Source organism: Emys orbicularis, chromosome 2 (genome assembly GCF_028017835.1).
Source record: "Emys orbicularis isolate rEmyOrb1 chromosome 2, rEmyOrb1.hap1, whole genome shotgun sequence".
Classification (NCBI taxonomy): Eukaryota; Metazoa; Chordata; order Testudines; family Emydidae; genus Emys; species Emys orbicularis.
Window position 1 is genome coordinate 96,961,925 of NC_088684.1, and position 22,264 is coordinate 96,984,188.

Consider the following 22,264-nt stretch of genomic DNA (forward strand, 5'->3'; position numbering starts at 1 on the left):
ATGGGCCAGCCACTGGTTTTTCTTTGCTGTGTAGACATACCCCAACAGGCAAATGAGCTACTGACTCCTAATACAGCTCTAATAGGGTTAACAGGGGAAAAAAACAAGGAGTCAATTGAATGTAAAACTGCCCAACTCTGTACAGGTGCTCCCTGATCTGGTTTTACTCTGTATCTTATGAGAAGTAACACCACAATGAACCCCTGACCATTCTTCACTGTCTGTTCAGTTCCAGAACTTTCCACTTCTATGGAACCCATAGCATGATGTTGACATCCTAATTTTTTTTTAATAGTTTACACCTTTTTTCAATGTGACTCTAGTTCTGATAAAGGTGCAGTATTTAGCTACAAAAGTTACATCGGATAGGGAGTCACAGTACAAGTTGCTCCACAACACCCAAGCAAGGCCCCTATACCCTGGAATGGAGGGTCTCTTTCTACAAAGGAGGCATTGATCAGTGCCCATGCCCATTTAATCTCTGAGCTCTCTGTGGAGACTACAAAGATAGGCCCAGATCCTGCAGTTGCACCAGGTGGACTGACCCTTGTGATTGTCTGGACACCCATTAATTTCAAGGAAATTCCACAAGGGAATGGAGTTTGGGTTTAGTTGCAAGAAATGGTTAAATAATACTAGCTGATATGGTGGGTTTAGTGCTGTATGTACATTTTTATTGTTACTACGCACCTGTGAGTAGTCCCACAGCAGAGTAGACTACTATTCTCAGTAGTAAAATTAATCACATTTATAAGTGTTTGTAGGATTGAGGCTTCTGTGAACTAGATATGGAAAAACTATGTAACCCATGATTAATCCTGCTCTTATCTTAATTTGCTTGTATAGTTGCTAATGATTTTGTGCGTGTGTGGGGGGCGGGGGAGCGGACAAACAAGTCTGCAATTTGATTAACCCAGGTAACACCATTTCTGAAACTAAAAGTTTCTGAATTATTGTGTCTCTGATGCTGTGAATGCCTTCATCTACCATTCTCCTTGAATATGATTGTTTTTTACTGTTTGCCACATATGGGTTTTTAAAATAAAACCAGTCAGTGCCTGTGAAAAGTAAATCTAAAATAAGACTGACTGATTTCTTTCTAAAACCTTGCTGGCTTGTACAGCCTTTTTCTGCACTAAAAGCTAGCGATACCTTATAGCCTTTCACAGTTGTCAGACCATATAATTTTATCAAATAATTGGTTCTGGTCTTCACAAAACTGCAAGTAACAAAGTTCACATTATTTTATTTAAAACTTTTCTGCTGTTGATGGAATTCTCCTCCTGCCCTTTTTCTTGGCTCAAGTTGCTGGATTCTCTCATTTTTGACCATTTCTAACCTATTTAAAGCTTTTGATAAGTGCCTGTTATCTGATTTCTGGTACAAAAATCAATTTGTTTGACCACAGCTTTTCCTTTAAAATCTTGAGAGCATTTGATACACCCTTGGCATAACCTCCATCTACCTGTCTTTGAGTAAATAAAATCACTTTTTAGATGTTCATTCTCCATCACTTAGTAAACTGTTTTTTGTTGTTGTTACTTCATTTCATTCCCCTTAGTAATGCACTGATCAGCATTCAAAAAGCCTGACTCTGTTGAACTAAGATAGTGGGATATTCTAAGTTGGATTGCAAAAGACCATTGTCATTCCAGTACTAATGACTGTTAACCAAAGGGTATGTCTTCACTACCCGCCGTATCGGCGGGTAGCAATCGATTTATCCGGGATCGATATATCGTGTCTCGTTAAGACGCGATATATCAATCCCCGAACGCGCTCATCGTCGACGCCGGAACTCCACCAGAGTGAGCGGCGGTAGCGCAGTCGATGGGGGAGCCGCGGCTGTCGATCCCGCCCCGTGTGGACCCCAGGTAATTCGATCCAAGATACTTCGACTTCAACTACGCTACTCGCGTAGCTGAAGTTGCGTATTTTGGATCGATCCCCCCAGTGTAGACCAGCCCCAAGTGTTAAAGCATTATCTCATCAATGCAGCAGGCTCTTAGTACTAACAAAATAATCCATTGAGTATAAAGCCCTACTTAACGTGCGATATTGCAGATTATGCAATATTAGGCTTCCACCACAATTTTGACAGCAGTAGCCTCGCTGTGCATGGGTCTAACAGTGGGATACCCAGCCACCCCGGGGCTGAGAGCAGGAGCCCCCTCTCTCATCCCTGGGCAGCCGATGTAAGCCCCGGACCCCTGCTCCTAGCCCTGGGCAGCCGACAGCAGAAATTCACGTAAAAATAACAATGCACTTTACCGCAAATATTAAGGTCCATTATTACTTTTCCACAATTTTCCATGGTTTGTCCACAACTCAAGTGCAATTTTTTTACAATCATCCTGCAATTCATGTAGAGCCTTAACTGAGTAACAATAACAAAAAACTGCTTATGTTCATCCATTATTAATTGTCTTATTTCCAAAACACTTCATTCCATTCCTTTAAAATTAAAAACAGTGTACAATAAAATTAGGAAGGAAAGTGGGGGTTTTCCTCATGGGGTGAAAACTGGGCTCCGACACTTTTAAAGAGATGGTGTGCAAAACTGGCTCTGTCTTGTGTTTAAAAAAATCCTTTTTCTTGATTTTTAAGAGTATTAATCTATGTACAATAGAGAATGGAACAAGTTAAAAACAATAACTTACAGTGGTTAACACTGCCCCTTTTGAAGTCTGACTTGTGCATTATGAATGAAAAGATAAAACTACAGAAAAATAAAGAACTGTAGTTTCACCTGTATGTTTTTCTTTTCCATGTTCACATTTTTTAAACATTTATGAATCCTGCAAAACTGTTAAATTATGTATCAAGTTGATTTTTTCCAGGGTGTCCATGAAACCTCTGTAGGATGTGTTGGCTGGATAGCCCTTTAACTTCACCCAGAAAAAAAGCAGATTTTTAGAAATATTTTTTTCTCTTTTTCAGCTGGAGAGACTACAGTCTGAGAATACCTCTGAGTGGGGAAAGAGAGAAATACTCGAAACAGAAAAGCAAGATCTGGAAAGAGAAAATAGAAGGTTGAAGGCCCAGGTGAAAGAAATTCAGGAACTTCTGGATAAGAGAAATAAACTGCCATCAACTAACTTGGGTTCTGATTTCAAAACAGCACAAAGTGAACTACTGGAAAAAAATAAGGTACGGACTTTACTTGGTAGTAGATCCAAACTTGTTTCAAGGAAGTTCTCAGCCATTAACACAAATTTAAAATAGCCAGTGATCCTGGAAACATTGATGCAACATTGATGTAACGTTACACACAGGAGTATTCCTACTCAAGTCAAAGGGATTCGTACATGCATCAAGTAGTGCATGAAGTTAAGTGTTTGCAGGATTAGGGGCCGTAATGTATTGCTTAATTTTGTTTTTGAATGGATGGCATGTTCTTTGAAAAAAGGCTCTGATGGGTGTAGTCATTCCATAAAGTATTACAATGACAATGATTTTTATGCATTGTTGCTATAGCTATTTACTTTCTTTTTCAAACTGAAATATGACAAGCAAAATCATAATAAATATTTCCATACTAGACTTTCTTTCATGTAAACTCACTTTTACAGAACTTCAAATTACTGGGCTCCTATTTAATTTATTTTGTTCAGTATTCAAATATCGTATAGAGTTCATTCTTTTAAACGTTACTACTGCAAAATCTCATTCTTCCAGAAGGAGTCTGGGTTTCTAAAGAACAACAAACTGCTTATATCTTATCTTCCTAAAATATCTTTCCACACTGTTGTCACAGTTCAGGACAGCTGCACTGGGGTCTTGTAGGTTGTTTCTGTTAGGAGGAGAAATTGATGATGAAGTCTGGTATCTCTTTGATAGAATCCTGTATATTACAAATGGAGCCTTGTTTCCCTGAACATAGTAGGAATCACACAGCAGGACGCAGTTCCTTCTACTTGAAATGGCAGAAGACTTGAAGAGACGTGGGTTCCTGGCATATCTGGATACCAATGAGGATTTCCAGGATAAATGGACAACGGACCAATTTATAGACACTCAGCTAGACTTGCAGATCAAGATCAGCAAAAAGACGTCAAATGCACTTCAAGAGACTGTGGGATTTGCCACAGAACTTGAATCTTTCCATACAGCAGATCATCAGAAGTGGAAACAGTCACTAGTGAGAAAGATGGAAGCTGATCTCTATGAGACCTATAAGTACAGGTCTGTGTCTAATATGCATGAAGTCAGAGGGGATTCTAATATTTCTTGACATTTTTGAACAATTAGAAACAAGTATTAAATTCAGTTTGTAAAACCAAGGGAAATTGGTAATAATGCAAAAGTAAAGGGAAGCAGTTCATTTAATGCTGCTACTGTGAAAAATCTAGCCACAAAAAGGATTGCTCTAAATATAAGTCTCACCAGGAGAAAGCCTCACAAGTGTCTGGTGAAAGCCTCTCACCCTGTTTTGGGAAGTGGGGATGAGAGCAAGTTGAAGGGGCAAACTTGGAGGTAAAAGAAGCAGCACCACAGTTTTACTTTAGAACTGGGCAGTTGAATAATAATAATTGGAGTTTGGCTATTAAGTGTGTAATAGGATCTGTGAAATGCAAAAGAATAATGGACAGTGGCTCAAATGTAAATGATTAGATCTGATGTGATAAAATGCTAAACAAGGAATCCAAAAGCAAACCACCTAATCGGTCTCAAATGGAAACATTGACTGGGGAATGTACATCTGCCCAATAATGGAGAAAACTGAACTTCTAGATTTTGAGCAAGAACTCAGGGTAGTTGAGATAGTGGATGAGCTAACAAGTGGTTTGGATTTCATTATGGCTAATAAATGCCAAGAAAGTTGTCTTACAAATTCATTCTGAGGAAACTGACAGACTGCACCCTGGCTATGCATTACGTCAACAGACAGATGCCTTTCTCATCCCCTGGATGCTGGGATTGATGTATGCCTTTCTGCCAATTCCCAGGGTAACAAGTGTTCTGAAGAAACAGTAGTGAGATGCAGGATTGATAATCATAATAGCCCCAGTGTTGGGCAGGCAGTTCTTGTCTGAAGCTCTGATGAACCTAGCAGTGAAAAATTAGCCTTACAGCCACCAATCTGACATAATGTCCACCAAAAGAAGCTGTTCAGCTGAAGATCACAGCATTCTGTTTGAAAGCAGGAAGGCTTCAATCCAAATGATTTATAAAGCTAGATGGAAGAGGTTTTCTGTTTGGGCATCTCAAAACCAGCTGTCCCCCTTGACAACACCTATTTCAGTGGTGTTGGACTATTTACTAGTCCTGAAGCAAGCTGGACTTTCCATCAGCTCCATAAGGGTTCATTTAGCAGCAATATCTGCACATTTCCGACAGTCAAGTCTACACTGTATATTCTCATCTACAGTGGAAAGAATCCTTAAGGGCCTTATTCATGTTTTCATAAAGACAGGGTAATTCTCAGGCCTCACCCCAAGTTTCTGCTCAAGGTTGCTTCAGACTTCCATATAAATCAATTAGTCTTCCAGTTTTCTTTCCCAAGTCTCAACCCTGGCAGGGAGAAGCTAAACTTCACATATTTGATGTATTAAGGGCACTGTCTTCTTATTTTGGTGGAAGAAAGTAAATCAGGAACACACCCAAATTACTTGTGGTCTTTTCTGATAGGGGTAATGGTGAGGCAATATCCTTACAGAGATTATCAGAATGGGCCTCCAACTGTATAAGAACATGTTATGAGCTAGTCAGCATCATATAGTCATTAGCATTTATTCACTAAATGTCCCTATTTCTGAAATCAGCAGGGCAACTACATGGAGTTCAGTTCACACCATTTTAAGACACTACTTATTGGTAGAAGTTCCAGATCAGATGGCTGTCCTGCAGTCATTATTTTAGCAGGATTTCTACTACTCACCTCTCCATGTGTATTCCACAACCCTTTCTCCTTGCTGGCTACTACAGAACCCTACTTCTTTTGGGATTCTGTATTGGTGAAGGACGTAAGGGGTGGTTGGCTCTGCTCAGTCCTCAGGTGGTGGGGCTATGACACCTAGAGCACAGGCTTTACCGCAACAGACACTGCTGGCCAAAAGGAACCCATCTCATGCCACTAAGAGAGGAATCCATGTGGACCACACATCTCAAAGAACCAAAGCTACTGTGGATAAGTATCTGTTCTTTTCTGTGCCTCACTCTGAAGAAACGTCTCCTCAAACTTCCCCCAAAGGTTTTCATAACATAATAGAAGAGTCCTATTAGTTAAATTATATTGTCCACCCTCTGGCCAGTATAGGACTTTCCCCTATATTACTGTGTATTCTCCAGTGCTTCTCTAGGTGGATTGGTGTATCTTAGTTGTTCAATTAGAAAACAGTTGGGCTAAAATAAGTAATAGGCCATTATTTAAACTGAACCCTGCTGTGTTTTTTGCTCACACTTTATATTAAGGCTGCTTTTTATAAAAGGTTAATAAATGATCAATAGCTGTTTTAAGCATGTTAAAGACATGAGTAGTATTTGCTATAGAACAGTGGTTCCCAAACTTTTTGTCCACACACCAACTGCATTTTGTCTTTCTTCTGTGACCCACAGTTCAAATTCATAAGCCAGTGTCCTCCTTTGCCTCCACCTCCTTGCCTTGCTGAGGGGGCAATGACCACCTGCAGCAGCATCCTTTGCTCCAGCACTTCAATTCTAATCCAGGCCCACTCGAGAAGGGAAGCCCCAAGGTGGGAGGGGAGAGTATGGGGGAGAGCATGAGTGAACACAGTGAAGAGTGAGCTCACCCATCACTCACTGGGCCTGGGCTGGGCCTGGCTCCCTGCTCCAGGCATTTTGATCCAGTGCACAGGATTGCAGCACCACTCAGGTCTAGGCCAGCCATGCCTCCATCATGACTGAGTGGCATTCCAACCCCCTGCACCAGGTTGCAGTTACACTCACTCAAATTTGGCTCAACACCCATCCATCATGATGGAAGAGCGGCTGGGCCAAACCTAAGTGGTGCTGCAACCCTGTGCACCAGATTGCAACACTCAGCATGAGTCGGAGGTGGGCTCGCTCTGCAACCCCCATCCACTGACAGGGCTTCTCCTTCTCACCAGGCCTGTGACTAATCTAGAACCTGGCCAAAACCCCCGGGGATGTATTAGCAGGAGTGTAGTAAGCAAGACACAAGAAGTAATTCTTCCACTCTACTCAGCACTGATAGGGCCTCAAATGGAGTCCTGTGCCCAGTTCTGGGCACCATACTTTGAGAAAGATATGGACAAACTGGAGAAAATCCTGAAGAGAGCAACAAAAATGATTAAGGGACTAGAAAACACAATCTATGAGGAAAATTTTTAAAAAATGGGTTTGTTTAGTCTGGAGAGGAGAAGACTGACGGGGGGACATGATAGTAGTCTCCAAATATGTAAAAGGCTGTTACAAGAAGGAGGTTGATAAATTGTTGTTAACCACTGAGGACTGGACAAGAAGGAATGGGCTCAATTGCAGCAAGGGGGGTGTACGTTGGACATTAGGAAAAACTTGGTAACTGTCAGGGTGGTTAAGACTGGAACAACTTACCTAGGGATGTTGTGAAATCTCTATCATTGGAGGTTTTTAAGAACAGGTTAGACATACACCTGTCAGGGATGGTCTAAATAATGTTTAGTTCTGCCTCAGTGCAGGGAACTGGACTAGATGGCCTATCAAGGTCCCTTCCAGTCCTGTGATTTGGGAAATACTTTGGTATTTGGGAAAAATATTTTGGTGATTTGGGAAATACTTTTATAGATAGTTACTATAAGTTACATAAGCACACCAGTAGATGGTCATAAACCTTGGTTATAAGTGTCTTTCTGGAGAATATAACAATCAACTAACTATTTATTAAAATACCTATTATCTTGTTCCCTCTGTATTAAGGATACATTTCTAAATAGTTATGAAAGCATGCCCATGAGGTCTTTTTTTTAAGGTCTTAAAAGTATTTAGCTTACTTATTACAGAATTAGCCCACTCGTAACATGGATGCATTCAGAGAGATTACAGCAGTGTAACTGAGGATATAATTAATGTTATGACATTTTATTTCCCATGTGGTTTTGCAGTTTATTGCTCCAGTAGCCCTTGCTGCTATTTTTAGGAAAAAGAGAGGAGAGAGTGAAAAGGAGTGTATGCCCATGAGCTTGAGTGACTGCAATTGTATATTCATTAAGCAGTAGGTTATGTGCCTTGAAATGGGGTCAGGTAGATGCTAGGTATAGAATGTGTGTTGGAGGGGGTGTGAGGGTGCGGGGAGGATTCAGGGAAGGGAGAGGGAACAAAAGAACCAGGGCCAGAGTTTGTTATCCTTACTTGATTTGAGTTACAGTAGCTCATTCCAGGAGTAGACCAGCTGAAATCTGTGGGACTGCTCTGAATAAGGTGCAACTTATCATGACTGAGGGTGCTGTCAACATTTGGCACAAATGAGCTTCTGTAACTTTTTCATGATTAATTGTTTGTATGTGATTTATGTTGTTTTGCTTTCTTTTGTGATTTTTTTTTAAATAATAAAAATACAGTGAAAACTTAGTATAGGGCTGTGAGTAAGCACCAGCCGTTGAATGGACCAGGTGTAAACAAATAGCCTGTAGCTTCTAACCCAGACCACTTGCCAAATGAATGCCCCTCTCTTATCCTTTCCCCACTGCCCACCAACAAAGGAAAGATTGGAGATGAATCTACAGTCTATGAATAGTTATGACATACAGCAGCTGTTCTCAAATTGTGGGTCAGGACTCCAAAGTGGATCGCAACCCGATTTTAATGGGGTTGCCAGGGCTGGCGTTAGAGTGGCTGGGGCCCGGGGCCAAAGCTGAAGCCCAAGCCCCACCACCCAGGGCTCAGGATTCAACTTCAGCCTGGGGTGGCGGGGCTCAGGTTACAGGCCCCACGCCCAGGGATGAAGACTTTGGGCTTTGATTTGCTCCCCCAACCCCCCCGGGCAGCGGGGTTTGGGTGGGCTCATGCTTCGGTCCCCCCTCCTGGGGTCATGTAGTAAATTTTGTTGTCAGAAGGGTGTCGCAGTGCAATGAAGTTTGAGAACCCCTGCCATAGAGGTATTTTACAATTGTTTCCCTGTACTTAGGATAGGCAACAATGGTAGCATTACCTGGTAGTAATGGTTGGGAAATATTGATGCTTTAATGAAAACCAGTGGTGCCCAGTAATAAATGAAATAATTCATATATCGGCAAAGGTTCCTTAAACCTGTTGGTGTTTATTATGTATTCCACAAATTACAATGTGAGTTTCTGTAAGGGCAGAAAGGTTCTCCAAGGAGGAAAGAGGAAATGCTTTATCTCTTTCTTACCCAGGACATTTGTGACATAAAACCAGAGCAGAAAGAAACTGAGGAACCTGATTGTTTTGCATCTGCATAAGAACTATACTAGTTCCCAAAGAAGCTAATGCAATAAGGATTTATGTGTCGATTTTTTCCAATCTAGTATAAATAAAAAAATAATCTTGCACCTTTGTTTTCATTTGGACAAGGAAGAATCAAACTAGGGCTAGATGCTTCCAAATCTCCAAGACAGTGTGGCAGTTCTGATGCATGTGTTTTCAACAGTAACAGACTATTAGCATTTTTTGTAACTATTTTTCTTAATAGTCAACTTGTGAATGATTCCTTTAGCCCATCTTTTCTAAGGGGTCTTACTCCAGCCTTTAATTTTGAACTTGCACTTCAGTGTGTACAAATATATACAAGTAATGATCTACACAGTCATTTGTCATTTGGGGTAGCAATTCACATATAAGTGCCATGAAGGCAAACAAGCATTTTTTGGGCACAAATGTTAGTGTGAAGATATGTGCCTACAAAATGATGCCATGCATTAAAAATTAGGCCCTAAAATTCTGAATTGTCAGTATGTTCAAAATATTTCCATTGTCAGTTTCCAAAAGGTTAACTTCTGTTGTTGTTTTGTTGTATGCGATCAGCAAAATTGGTGAAACAATTGAGAGAAGACATTGTTTTTTATGTGGCCCTATTGATTGCACTTCCTGGAATGGAGTTTGCATTTTAAAATAATAGTTATAATGTTTGACAAATAGGCTGGCAACTAATGTTAAATGTATCCAAGTGGTTCATTTTAGAAGGGATCGCAATGAATGAAAAAACTATTGAAAATATAAATCAATACCCAAAAGCATATTATTTACTGAAGGAGATTTATTACCTTCAACTCTAAAGATCATTTTGAACAAAATCTGAAATTAATTTTGTTGAGTAGTAATTTTGTTTTCCAGTGCTAGCTCTAATTATTGAGGTAAAGGTCTTCAAGTAAAGATCTGCTAAGTAATATATCTATTTATCTAGCTTTAAAAATAAGTACAAATACAATAGATTAGCTGTAGGGTATAACTTTGAAGTCACTACTTGAGTAATGTTTCCTCGCTTGCTGTTTTGTCTTTGCATTAGGCTTGTAAAGGTTTCATATATAAGCAGTCAAACTGGGAGCGAGAGAGAAAAGTCAGTGATACTCTACCAGCTCCATCACAAAATAACCTTTGCATGCTAGAAATGCCAAAACACAATGCTGCTCTTAGTAGATGCCTATGTGATCATCAATGATTTCTGTTCTCCCCCTCACTGGGGTTCAAATATAACCATGGACGCTGCTGGGCCTTCAGACTTGGTTCCTTTTTGACTTAGAGGAGGAGGAATGGTGATACTCATCTCAGTGGGGCAGTAACCAGTGAAAGGGGTTTGATTTTTCTTTGTTTTTGAAATTGAGGAAAAATCCCACTCTATTTTCCAAAAAGGTGGCAGGAGGAAAGTGAGGGTGGGATTTTTTCTGCACAACTTTTAAACAACAAAATTATTGTCATCAAAACCTCACTTTTCAGTGAAAATGCTCTTTAAAATGTTTTGATCAGCTCTATTCTTAAGGTTCTTGGTAAAAACTATTTTTCTGTTTGTTTGTTTGTTTGTTTGTTTGTTTGTTTTTAAAATTTTTACATCCACATTTGTGTACTCCCAATCCCCAAGTTTCAGAACTGATGGGTATTTCTTAAACATGAAAAATCAATGAATCCTTAATCAAAGTGAAGCCTGCTGTATTACCAGTCCCTTGAGATATGTAGCCTCCCATGTTATATTTATTTGATCTTTCTTATCTTCCCCCACAGGCTACCATAAGATAATATGGTGGTTCCTGACAGCAAGAGGGCCACCATTCTCCCTGAGGGCAGTTTGACTTCTCTTCTGTTGTAAACAATAGCAGATGATGGCCATTTTGAAAGTAGCTGATTGTTCATGGAATTCCCTACAGTAGAATATTCTGCAGTCTATGCTGAAGAAGAAACTTTCAGTTATGAATAAAAACAAGAAATCATGGCCATTAATCCTAAAACTTTACTTTCAGCATTACCCATTGCACCACAAGTACTTACAAAGGATAGAAAGGGGATTCTTGTGGTGAGGGGAGAGGGGAAGGAGAAGGAGAAGGGGTCAGATGGGATGGAGGGAGAAAATGGAATTTGTGTGCTGTGCATGCAGGGAAATATAGAGGTCAGGAGCAGGGGGAAATTGCCCAAAGCTCTAGGGTTGCTCTGTCCTGCTCCAGAGTGGGAGAAGGCAGCCACTGTGTGCTACTGAATCTTATTCTAAAAATGTGGGGAGAGGTGGGTATTGATTTTTTTTTTCTTCCCTAATTTAAGGTTGATGCTATGTATCTTCAAATCTTGAGAAATATCACATGGTAACATTAGATTTGGGTTTCTTTGTTAGCATTTATGTATGAAATTTTTAATGTAAAAAACCCAAGAAAATTCCTAGGCCTTGTCTACACTACGAGAGTACTTCGATTTTAGTTAATTCGACTATGTGGAATCGATATTACTAAGTCGAACGTGTGTGTCCACACTAAGGACAGTAATTCGACTTTGTGAGACTTTGTGAGTCCACACTAACGGGGCAAGCGTCGACATTGGAAGCGGTGCACTGTGGGCAGCTATCCCACAGTTCCCGCAGTCCCCCCTGCCCTTTGGAATTCTGGGTCGAGCCCCAAATGCCTTCTGGGTAAAAAAATGTGTCGAGGGTGCTTTTGGGCGCCTGTCGTCATCCGTCCGTCACTCAAGCCCTCCCTCCCTCCCTCCCTGAAAGCGCCGGCGGGAAATAATTTCGCGCGCTTTTCTGATTACTGACAGCGCGGACGCCACAGCAGTGCGAGCATGGATCCCGCTGCGACCATCGCTGCAGTTGTGGCAGTTCTCAACGCCTCGCAGCTTCTCCTCCACCTGTACCAGAGGCAGCTGCAGATCAATCATGAGAGGAGGCTACGGCACTACCGTGACGGCATGAAGTCGGACACTAGCTCCGACCTCTCTGAGAACATGAGACCCAGCGCCCAGGACATCTCGCTGTCACTGGGTCTTGTTGATACTGTTGAACGGCGATTCTGGGCCCGTGAAACCAGCACGGAATGGTGGGACCGCATAGTGCTGCAGGTCTGGGATAAATCCCAGTGGCTGCGCAACTTTCGCATGCGGAAGGGGACTTTCCTCGAACTGTGTGAGTTGCTGTCCCCTGCCCTGAAGCGAAAGGACACCCGGATGCGGGCAGCCCTGACTGTCCAGAAGCGAGTGGCCATAGCCCTCTGGAAGCTCGCAACGCCAGACAGCTACCGGTCCGTCGCTAACCAGTTTGGCGTGGGCAAGTCTACCGTGGGGGTTGCTGTTATGCAAGTAGCCAGGGCAATCGTCAAGCTACTGCTATCTAAGGTAGTGACCCTGGGAAACGTTGAGCTCATCAGAGATGGCTTTGCCGAGATGGGATTCCCAAACTGCGGTGGGGCTATAGATGGGACTCACATCCCTATCCTGGGACCGGACCACCAGGCCAGCCAGTACATAAACAGAAAGGGATACTTTTCCATGGTGCTGCAAGCACTGGTGGACCATCGGGGACGTTTTACCAATATCTACGTTGGATGGCCTGGCAAGGTTCATGACGCTAGGGTGTTCAGGAACTCTGGTCTGTGTAGACGGCTGCAGGAAGGTATTTACTTCCCGGACCACAAAGTAACTGTTGGGGATGTGGAGATGCCTACAGTCATCCTCGGGGACCCTGCATACCCGCTAATGCCCTGGCTCATGAAGCCCTACACTGGCGCACTGGACTCAGGGAAAGAACTATTCAACTACCGGCTCAGCAAGTGCAGAATGGTGGTGGAGTGTGCTTTTGGCCGTCTCAAGGGCAGATGGAGAAGCCTACTCACTCGCTGTGATCTCAGCGAGACCAATATCCCCATTGTGATAGCTGCTTGCTGTGTGCTCCACAATTTGTGTGAGAGCAAGGGGGAGACCTATATGTCAGGGTGGGAGGTTGAGGCAAATAGCCTGGCTTCTGATTACGTCCAGCCAGACAGCAGGGCGATTAGAAGATCACAGCGGGACGCACTGTGCATCAGGGAGGCTTTGAAAGCCAGGTTCCTGACTGAACAGGGTCTCCAGTGACTTTTTACTTTGTGGACACAGATGCTGAACCTGCCCCCGTTTCTTTACCCAGTTACTGTTGACTATCCTTCCAAGTTACATACCCCCTTCCCCACCTTCCCAACAAATAAAATCTGTTCTGTTCTGTTAATGAACAAGGTTCTCTTTTTTACTGTTTTCGCGGGAATGTTTTAAACCGGGGACGCAGACTGTGGCGGGGGGCGGGCTTACTGTTTTGATGCAAATGATGCTTCTAAAGTCCGGGAATGACAGGCTCCGCAGTGCTGCATTGGTTGCAGTGCTGCATTGGTTGTTTCAACGCAGCCTGCCAGCAGTCCTGGGCGGGACTGGATGTATGTGTCGGCCAAGTGACTTTCTGGCAGGGGGCGGAGGGTAACAGATCCCCTGCTGCGTGGCTCTGTGATCCAGGATAAGGACCGCGGCATAGGATCTCTAACTGCCCTCCCCCGACACAAAGTCACAGATCAACCCCCTCGCACCCCAGAACAAGAAAACCGCCTCCCAGACTGACCAGGGTAACTGGTGACTGTGCTGTGTATGTGTCCTGATGCTGGACCTGCCCCCGCCTCTGTAGCCTGCTACAGGTGACTGTCCTGTCCAAGTAACAAACCCCTTCCCCCCCTTCAGACAGAATCCCCTCCAAAAGACACTCTCGGAAACAGTACTTAACAGAAACAGATGTTTTATTACGAACCGCACATGAAAAGGGGGGGGGGAAGGAAACTTGGACATGGGCTAGTGTGAGATGGGTAGGAAAGGACTTTTCAAAGTTTGGAACGAGAGCCTTCCATTGCTGCAGCAGTGTGCAGTGGCCGACTGACAGTTTTAACGGCCCTTGCCGCCCCTCCTTCTTTGTACTTTTGGTGAGGGGGGTGTGGGACTTGGTGGCGGGGGAGGGCGGTTAGAGATAGACAGCAGCAGTGCTCTGTCCTCCTGCCTCCGGTCTTGCAGAACATCCACTAGGCGCCGGAGCGTCTCCGTTTGCTCCCTCATTAGTCCAAGCAGGGTTTGAGTAGCCTGCTGGTCCTCCTGGCGCCACCTCTCCTCCCGTTCCATGACTGCTCTGTGCATTTGTGACAAGTTCTCCCTCCACTGTGTCGTCTGGGCTGCCTGCTCTCGTGAGCACTCCATAAGTTCATAAAACATGTCTTCACGAGTTTTTCTCTTCCTTCTTCTAATCTGCGCTAGCCTCTGGGAGTGTGATGCCAGGCTGGGTTGGGAGACAGTCGCAGATGTGTCTGTGGGAATGGGAAAAAGGGAGTAAATTCCTGAGACAGATAAATGAAGTTGCTAACAAAGAGCATAGTCTTTCTCTGTGAACAACACCATGCACTGCACCTTTCACATGCGCACTCAGGACAAGGTCGAATTTTCGGCCCTCGCCTTATGTGTCTGGGGTCCTGCAGTTGCGATCAGAGAAGCGTTGCAGGACACCTCTACTTCTGCTGCGGGAAAACATGGTAAGCCGTAGACTTGTGGCAGCTTAAACATGTAATAGTAGCACTGGGCTCCTTTCGCACTGAATGCAAGGCCACTCTCTGCTGGCAGCAATCAGGGAAGCATGAGCTCTGCCCCTGTCCCACCACCTCGCGGCTGTCCCCGGGAAAGATCCCTGTATGCTGCCCCTCTGCCGCCTCCACCGCGTGGCTGTAAAGCAGTCCAAATACTAACATTCCCCTCCCTAATTTAAAGCAGGGCGTCATGTGTGACATAACCCTCATGAGGATCTCGGAGACCGAGAGGGGAAGGATGCTGCGTGAATGCATGCAGAGGCCTGGGCCATATGCCGCCATGCTGTGCCGCGCACTGATCCCCGACTACCTCATGGACTCATGGCGTGGGAACGTGTGCTACCACGGGGGACCAAACAAGATTGCCCTGCCGTTGAACCTCGTGCGCATGCTGGAGCGGTACCTCCAGGAGAGCTATGCGGAGCTATCCCAGGAGGACTGTCTGTCCATTCCCGGGCACATTGACCGCCTTTTCCTTTAAGTTGAGCATAACGGACTACAGAGTGGAGGGGCCGTGTTGTGGACTAATCATGAATATCCGGACAGTACTTGATTTTCTATACATAGTTAGTAGTAAAAAGTTTACTAAGCCAACTAAATCATGAACAACAAATTACTGATATAGTTATTATTCCTGTTTTGTTATAAATAAAAGTTTCTATGTTTAACTGAGTGACTGAAAAGCCCATTCTTAACAATATAAATATTCCACTTATGTTAAAATGAAATGTTTAGATGTTTAAAGCACTCACTGCTTGATCCTTCCCCTGATTCGGTGTCCGGGGTAAGGGCTGTGGACGGTTGGTAGGGGATCTCGGTAAGGGTGATGAAGAGCTCCTGGCTGTCGTTGAAATCAGCGGTGCAAGCGCTGTCGACTGCCTCGTCCTCCTCATCTCCTTCCTCATCTTCCCCGTCACCTAACATTTCCGAGGAGGAACCGGCCGTGGACAATATCCCATCCTCGGAGTCCACGGTCACTGGTGGGGTAGTGGTAGCGGCCGCACCTAGGATGGAATGCAGTGCCTCGTAGAAACGTGATGTGTGGGGCTGGGATCCGGAGCGTCGGTTTGCCTCTTTGGTTTTTTGGTAGCCTTGTCTCAGCTCCTTGATTTTCACGCGGCACTGCGTTGCATCCCGGCTGTATCCTCTCTCTGCCATGGCTTTAGAGATCTTCTCATAGATCTTTGCATTCCTTCTTTTGGAGCGCAGCTCTGAAAGCACGGACTCATCGCCCCACACAGCGATGAGATCCAAGACCTCCCGATCAGTCCATGCTGGGGCCCTCTTTCTATTAGATTGCACGGCCAACTCTGCTGGAGAGCTCTGCATCGTTGCTAGTGCTGCTGAGCTCTCCACGCTGTCCAAACAGAAAATGAGATTCAAACTGGCCAGACAGGAAAAGGAATTCAAATTTTCCCGGGGCTTTTCCTGTGTGGCTGGTCAGAGCATCCGAGCTCTAAGTGCTATCAAGAGCGTCAACAGAGTGGTGCACTGTGGGATAGCTCCCGGAGCTATTACCGTCGATTTCCATCCACACCTAGCCTAATTCGATATTGCCATTTCGAATTTAGCGCTACTCCTCTCGTTTTCGAGGATTACAGACGTCGAATTTAAAAGAGCTCTATTTCGAACTAAGTAGCTTCCTGGTGTGGACGGGTGCAGGGTTAATTCGATGTAACGGCGCTAAATTCGATATAAGCTCCTAGTGTAGACCAGGCCCTAGATAACTGTTAACAAGGAATTAAGGTTGAGATTACATGTCTGCAGTTTAGGGTAAATCCCATTACAGGAATATTTCAAGTATCCCCAAATCAGTGATAACCCTGGAAAATCCATAGTTTACGTGAAAATGTTTGGTTTTTCTTTAAAGGTATGGAAACTCATAGTTAAGGCACCCAAACTACTTTAGTTCAGGCCCTGTGGTGATACCATGAAAGTAAAAATGAAATATATAAATTGTCTTTAAAAATCAGTTTCTGCTAATATGGAAGTACAAACACTATTATGCACCAATTATAATGGTCTGGATATTTCATGGTGTCAAGTATCAGAGGGGTAGCCGTGTTAGTCTGTATCCACAAAAACAATGAGGAGTCCGGTGGCACCTTAAAGACAAACAGTTTTATTTGGGCATAAGCTTTCATGGGTAAAAAACCCACTTCTTCAGATGCTTATGCCCAAATAAATCTGTTCGTCTTTAAGGTACCACCGACTCTTCGTTGTTTTTGTGGTTATTTCACAGTGTCCCTAACTTAAGTCTGAATATTCTAGATTTGTAACATTTGTTTTTAGGATAATTAACATATCTCTCTTATGTCTCTTACCCTTAACTCCAAATTAAGGTAGCTTCTTTGGGAATAAACCAATGCCCAATTAATCTATATTTGAGATGGATAAGTAATCCTTAAAGTTTAATCACTTATTTTTAAAAATCTTGAAAAATTATATAAATAACTATTCGGAAATGCTTGGCAAATTATCATCCCTGCTCTTCAATTGGGTGAATATTTTTTTTAAATTGTCAAATAACTTGTTCAAAAATATTTGTGAAATATGCAAATTATTTGAATAGTTATTCACCCAATTCTTAATCCTTATACATTGTGTAAGCATTTCTTCTTGTGGGAACATATATTGATAAAACTGAAGAGCAGACATCAGTAAATGAAAGCTCATGCCTTTCTGATCATATTTTACAACTCAGAATGGCTGATGTGCTGAAATTCAGAAGTCAGTGTCATAAAACTGAAAAAGGTCACAATATTTCTTTCCTCTGTCACATTTTTCGAATTGATCAGCTCTCCAATATATCATTTTTATCAAACCACATACAAGTAGGAGACAGTCCAAACTACAAACATTTGTATGGAATGTTATATTGGGTATAAATACTTTAAATTATAGATAACTTGATAGTAGCTCACTATAGTGAAAATAATGTAAGCAGCATAATTGTCATTGGCATTCAGTAGTAAAAGAAAGGGAAATCAAAATGGAGTTCTTTGTAGTCTTTGAACTGTCTGTGACAAGTAACATTTTTTGTATGCATCCTAGAATTATTCCACAATACTGACTGTCTAAACTAGACCTCTCTCTCTTTCTTTCTCTCTCTCAGTTCAAAGGAAATACTTCATACTTAATTTGAAGATAGATTCTCAAACTACTAAATTCAAAAAGCTCTGTAGCTGTCAAAACAGAACACCAAAAATGCGTAATTGAGAGCAACAATAATGAAGGTCGTGATTCAGCAAAGCACTTAAGCATGTTCTCAAGTCCCACTGAAGTTACTAGGATTTAAGCACATGCTGAAATACTTTGCTGACCCAGGACCTTTAAGTCTTATTAACTTCAGTGGGACTTGAGAACATGCCTAAATGCTTTGCTGAACCACGACCTTCATTAGTGTTGCACTGAATCCCATTGAAGTTCATAGCACTTTAATGCATGACTAAATGGTTTATTGAATCAGGGCCTTAAAGTTATCTATTCTTCTAGTTATGAAAACAAAGATTGTGATCCTGCACACAGCCTAGTATTTTTAAATAATGATTGAAACTGAAAATACAAAATAATTATTAACTATATAGGTTGGCTTATTCCAACTGATGTTTTAAAAAAACAGTTTTACATTACTATGAATGCCATACAAGAAAATAGTCTGAATGAATACTCCTATAAATGAGTCTGAGAGACTGATAAAATAGGTGAACTTCTATATCTGAAAATAAAATTTAAAAGTACACCTGGGAACAAGTCTCTATGAACATTCGGAAAGGGCAGATATATGAACGGAAAGGTATGGAAAAGTAAGCATCTTTTTGATAGTTTAAGATTTCAGATTTAGTTTGTCCCAAAGGAAGAAATGTATTCTTTTGATTACTTGTTTTGTATTTTATTTTTAACCTTCATATGATGGCTGCTTCAACAGCACAGAATAGCTGACAAGGCTTCTCTTTGAAAAATTTTGATAGGATGAATAATTAAATCCAGAGGTAGCATGAACACAAAGGCAAGCAGCTTAGCTTTCACACCAACCCGCACAAAATGGAATGCATTGCATTTTAGATGGCTGAAATAAAAATAAAATACACTAAATCCAAATACCAAATATCAATTCCATCATTCCCCAACCAACACTTATTGACCTTTCTAAATCAATTTAACTCGGTTTTATATAAAATATTAATATAACAGTGAACAAATGATACGGATAATGTTTTCAATGTACTTTACATGCAGGATACAGCTTATTTCCACTCTGAATTTGTCTAGCTTCAATTTCTAGCCTTGGAACATGTTATAGCTTTGTCAGCTAGATTGAAATGTCCATTATCAAATATTTGTTCCCCATGTAAGTATTGTAAACTGTGATAAAGTCCCCTTTAACCTTCTCTTTATTAAGGTTAATAGACTCAAGGAGCTTAATCATTATAAGGCATGTTTTAATAATTTTCATGGCTCTTCTCTGAACCCTCCCAATTTATCAACATCTTTCTTCAATTGTGGGCACCAGAACTAGACACAGTATTCCAGCAGTGGTTGCACCAGTGCCAAATACAGAGGTAACATTACCTTTCTACTCCTACTAAAGATTTTTCTCTTTATGCAATCAAAGATTGTATTAGCCCTTTGGGCCACAAAATTGCACCAGGAGCTCAAGTTCAGCTGATTATCCACCAGGACCCCCAAAACTTTATTAGTGACCTGTCTTCTTCATTATTTACTGCTCCCCAACTTTTTGTATCATCTCCTGACTTTATCATAAGAACATCAGAAAGATCCATCTAGCCCAGTATCTTGTCTTCCAACAGTGGCCAATGCCAGATGCCCCAGAGGGAATGAACAGAACAGGTAATCATCAAGTGATCCATCCCTTGTTCCCCATTTCCCGTTTCTGGGGAAACAGAGGCTAGGGACACCATCCCTGCCCATCCTGGCTAATAGCCATTGATGGATTTATCCTCCATTAACTTATCTAGTCCTTTTTTGAACCCTGCTATAGTCTTGGCCTTCACAACATTCTCTAGCAAAGAGTTCCACAGGTTGACTGTGCGTTGTGTGAAAAAATATTTCCTTTTGTTTGTTTCAAACCTGTGGTCTATTAATTTCATTTGGGGACCTCTGGTTCTTGTGTTATGAGAAGTATTAAACAACACTTCCTTATTTACTTTCTCCATACCAGTCATGATTTTATAGACCTCTATCATATTGCCCCTTATCATCTCTTTTCCAAGCTGAAAGTCCCTATTTTATTAATCTCTCCTCATGTGGAAGGTGTTACATACCCTTAATCATTTTTATTGCCCTTTTCTGAACCTTTTCCAATTCCAATATACCTTTTTGAGATGGGGTGACCACATCTGTATACAGTATTCAAGATTTATAGAGAGGCAATATGATATTTTCTGTTGTATTATCTATCCCTTTCCTAATGATTCCTAACATTCTGTTAGATTTTTTTGACTGCCGCTGCACATTGAGTAGATGTTTTCAGAGAACTATCCACAATGGCGCTGAGATCTCTTTCTTGAGTGGCAACAGCTAATTTAGACCCTGTCATTTTATATGTTTGGTTGGGATTATGTTTTCCAATGTACATTACTTTGCATTTATCAACATCGAATTTCATCTGCCATTTTGTTGCCCAGTCACCCAGTTTTGTGAGATTCCTTTGTAAGTCTTCGCAGTCTGCCTTCAACTTAACCACCTTGAGTAGTTTTGTATCCTCTGTAAATTTTGCCACCTCACTGCTTCCCCCTTTTTCCAGATCATTTATGAATATGCTGAACAGTACTGGTCCCAATACACAGCCATCAGGACACCACTATTTACCTCTCTCCATTCTGAAAACTACCCATTTATTCCTACACTTTGTTTCCTAACTTTTAACCAGTGATGATTTTATGTTTCCTTCCAGTTCATAAGATGGAATGTTATCTTCAACATAAAAATTTTGAATACTGTAGGGCCAAGAACTAGAAACATACTCAGTGATGATTCCCTATTTACAATTACATTTTGAGACCTATCTGTTATGCGGTACCAAGTCAAACATCTGATAAAAGTCTAAGCATATTACATCAACACTATTACCTTTATCAACCAAATCTGTAATCTCATCAAAAAAGATATCAAATAATTTAACAGAATCTATTCTCCATAAACACATGTGTGACCCAGGAATTTCTTGGTGCAAATTGGCAAAGGGCACAGGAGGTACATACAGGTTTACAGGAATCTCCTGGGTCTGATGTCTACATAATAGTGCACCAAAGGGTAGTATGCGAGGTTTCTACCAACAGCCAGGTGGTCCTTGATTCAACAAGTGGTGGATGCTGAACACTTTTCCTCCCAGGCTCCAATGACTGTCGGAGTGGCCATTCTTTCTTGATGTAGTGGGACTCTCTTGCACGACTATCCCATTCACAGAGAAAACAGCAGTACTTTGTGTATCCAGTCTGCAGACCAAGCAAGAGAGCAACAACCTTCAAATCGCCACAAAGCTGCCACTGATGTTGGTCATAGTTAATGCACCTCAAAAGTTGTTTCATGTTGTCATAGGTTTCCTTCATATGGACTGCATGACCAACTGGAATTGATGGCAAAACATTGCCATTCTGCAGTAAAACAGCTTTAAGACTCGTCTTCGATGAATCAATGAACAGTCTCCACTCATCTGGATCGTGAACGATGTTGAGGGCTGCCATCACACCATCGATGTTGTTGCAGGCTACAAGATCACCTTCCATGAAGAAGAATGGGACAAGATACTTTTTACGGTCACGGAACGTGGAAACCCTAACATCACCTGCCAGGAGATTCCACTGCTGTAGTCTGGAGCCCAACAGCTCTGCCTTACTCTTGGGTAGTTCCAAATCCCTGACAAGGTCATTCAGTTCACCTTGTGTTATGAGGTGTGGTTCAGAGGATGAGGATGGGAGAAAATGTGGGTCCTGTGACATTGATGGTTCAGGACCAGAAGTTTCATCCTCTTCCTCTTCCTCGTCTGACTCAAGTGAGAATGATTCTGGTGCATCAGGAACCGGCAGTCCTTCTCCGTGGGGTACTGGGAGTATAGCTGATGGAATGTTTGGATAATGCACAGTCCACTTTTTCTTCTTTGACACACCTTTCCCAACTGGAGGCACCATGCAGAAGTAACAATTGCTGGTATGATCTGTTGGCTCTCTCCAAATCATTGGCACTGCAAAAGGCATAGATTTCCTTTTCCTGTTCAACCACTGGCGAAGATTTGTTGCACAAGTGTTGCAGCATATGTGTGGGGCCCACCT

General features: G+C 42.2%; 1 protein-coding gene across 1 annotated transcript in view; it reads left to right on the forward strand.

The window, feature by feature from the left end:
- Positions 1-22,264, forward strand: part of CCDC102B (coiled-coil domain containing 102B) — a 328,414-nt gene that overhangs the window by 73,854 nt on the left and 232,296 nt on the right. Inside the window, exon 5 of the mRNA XM_065399851.1 lies at positions 2,941-3,150. Within this exon, the coding sequence (XP_065255923.1) occupies positions 2,941-3,150 (210 nt within the window). The remainder of the gene's footprint in view (positions 1-2,940; positions 3,151-22,264) is intronic.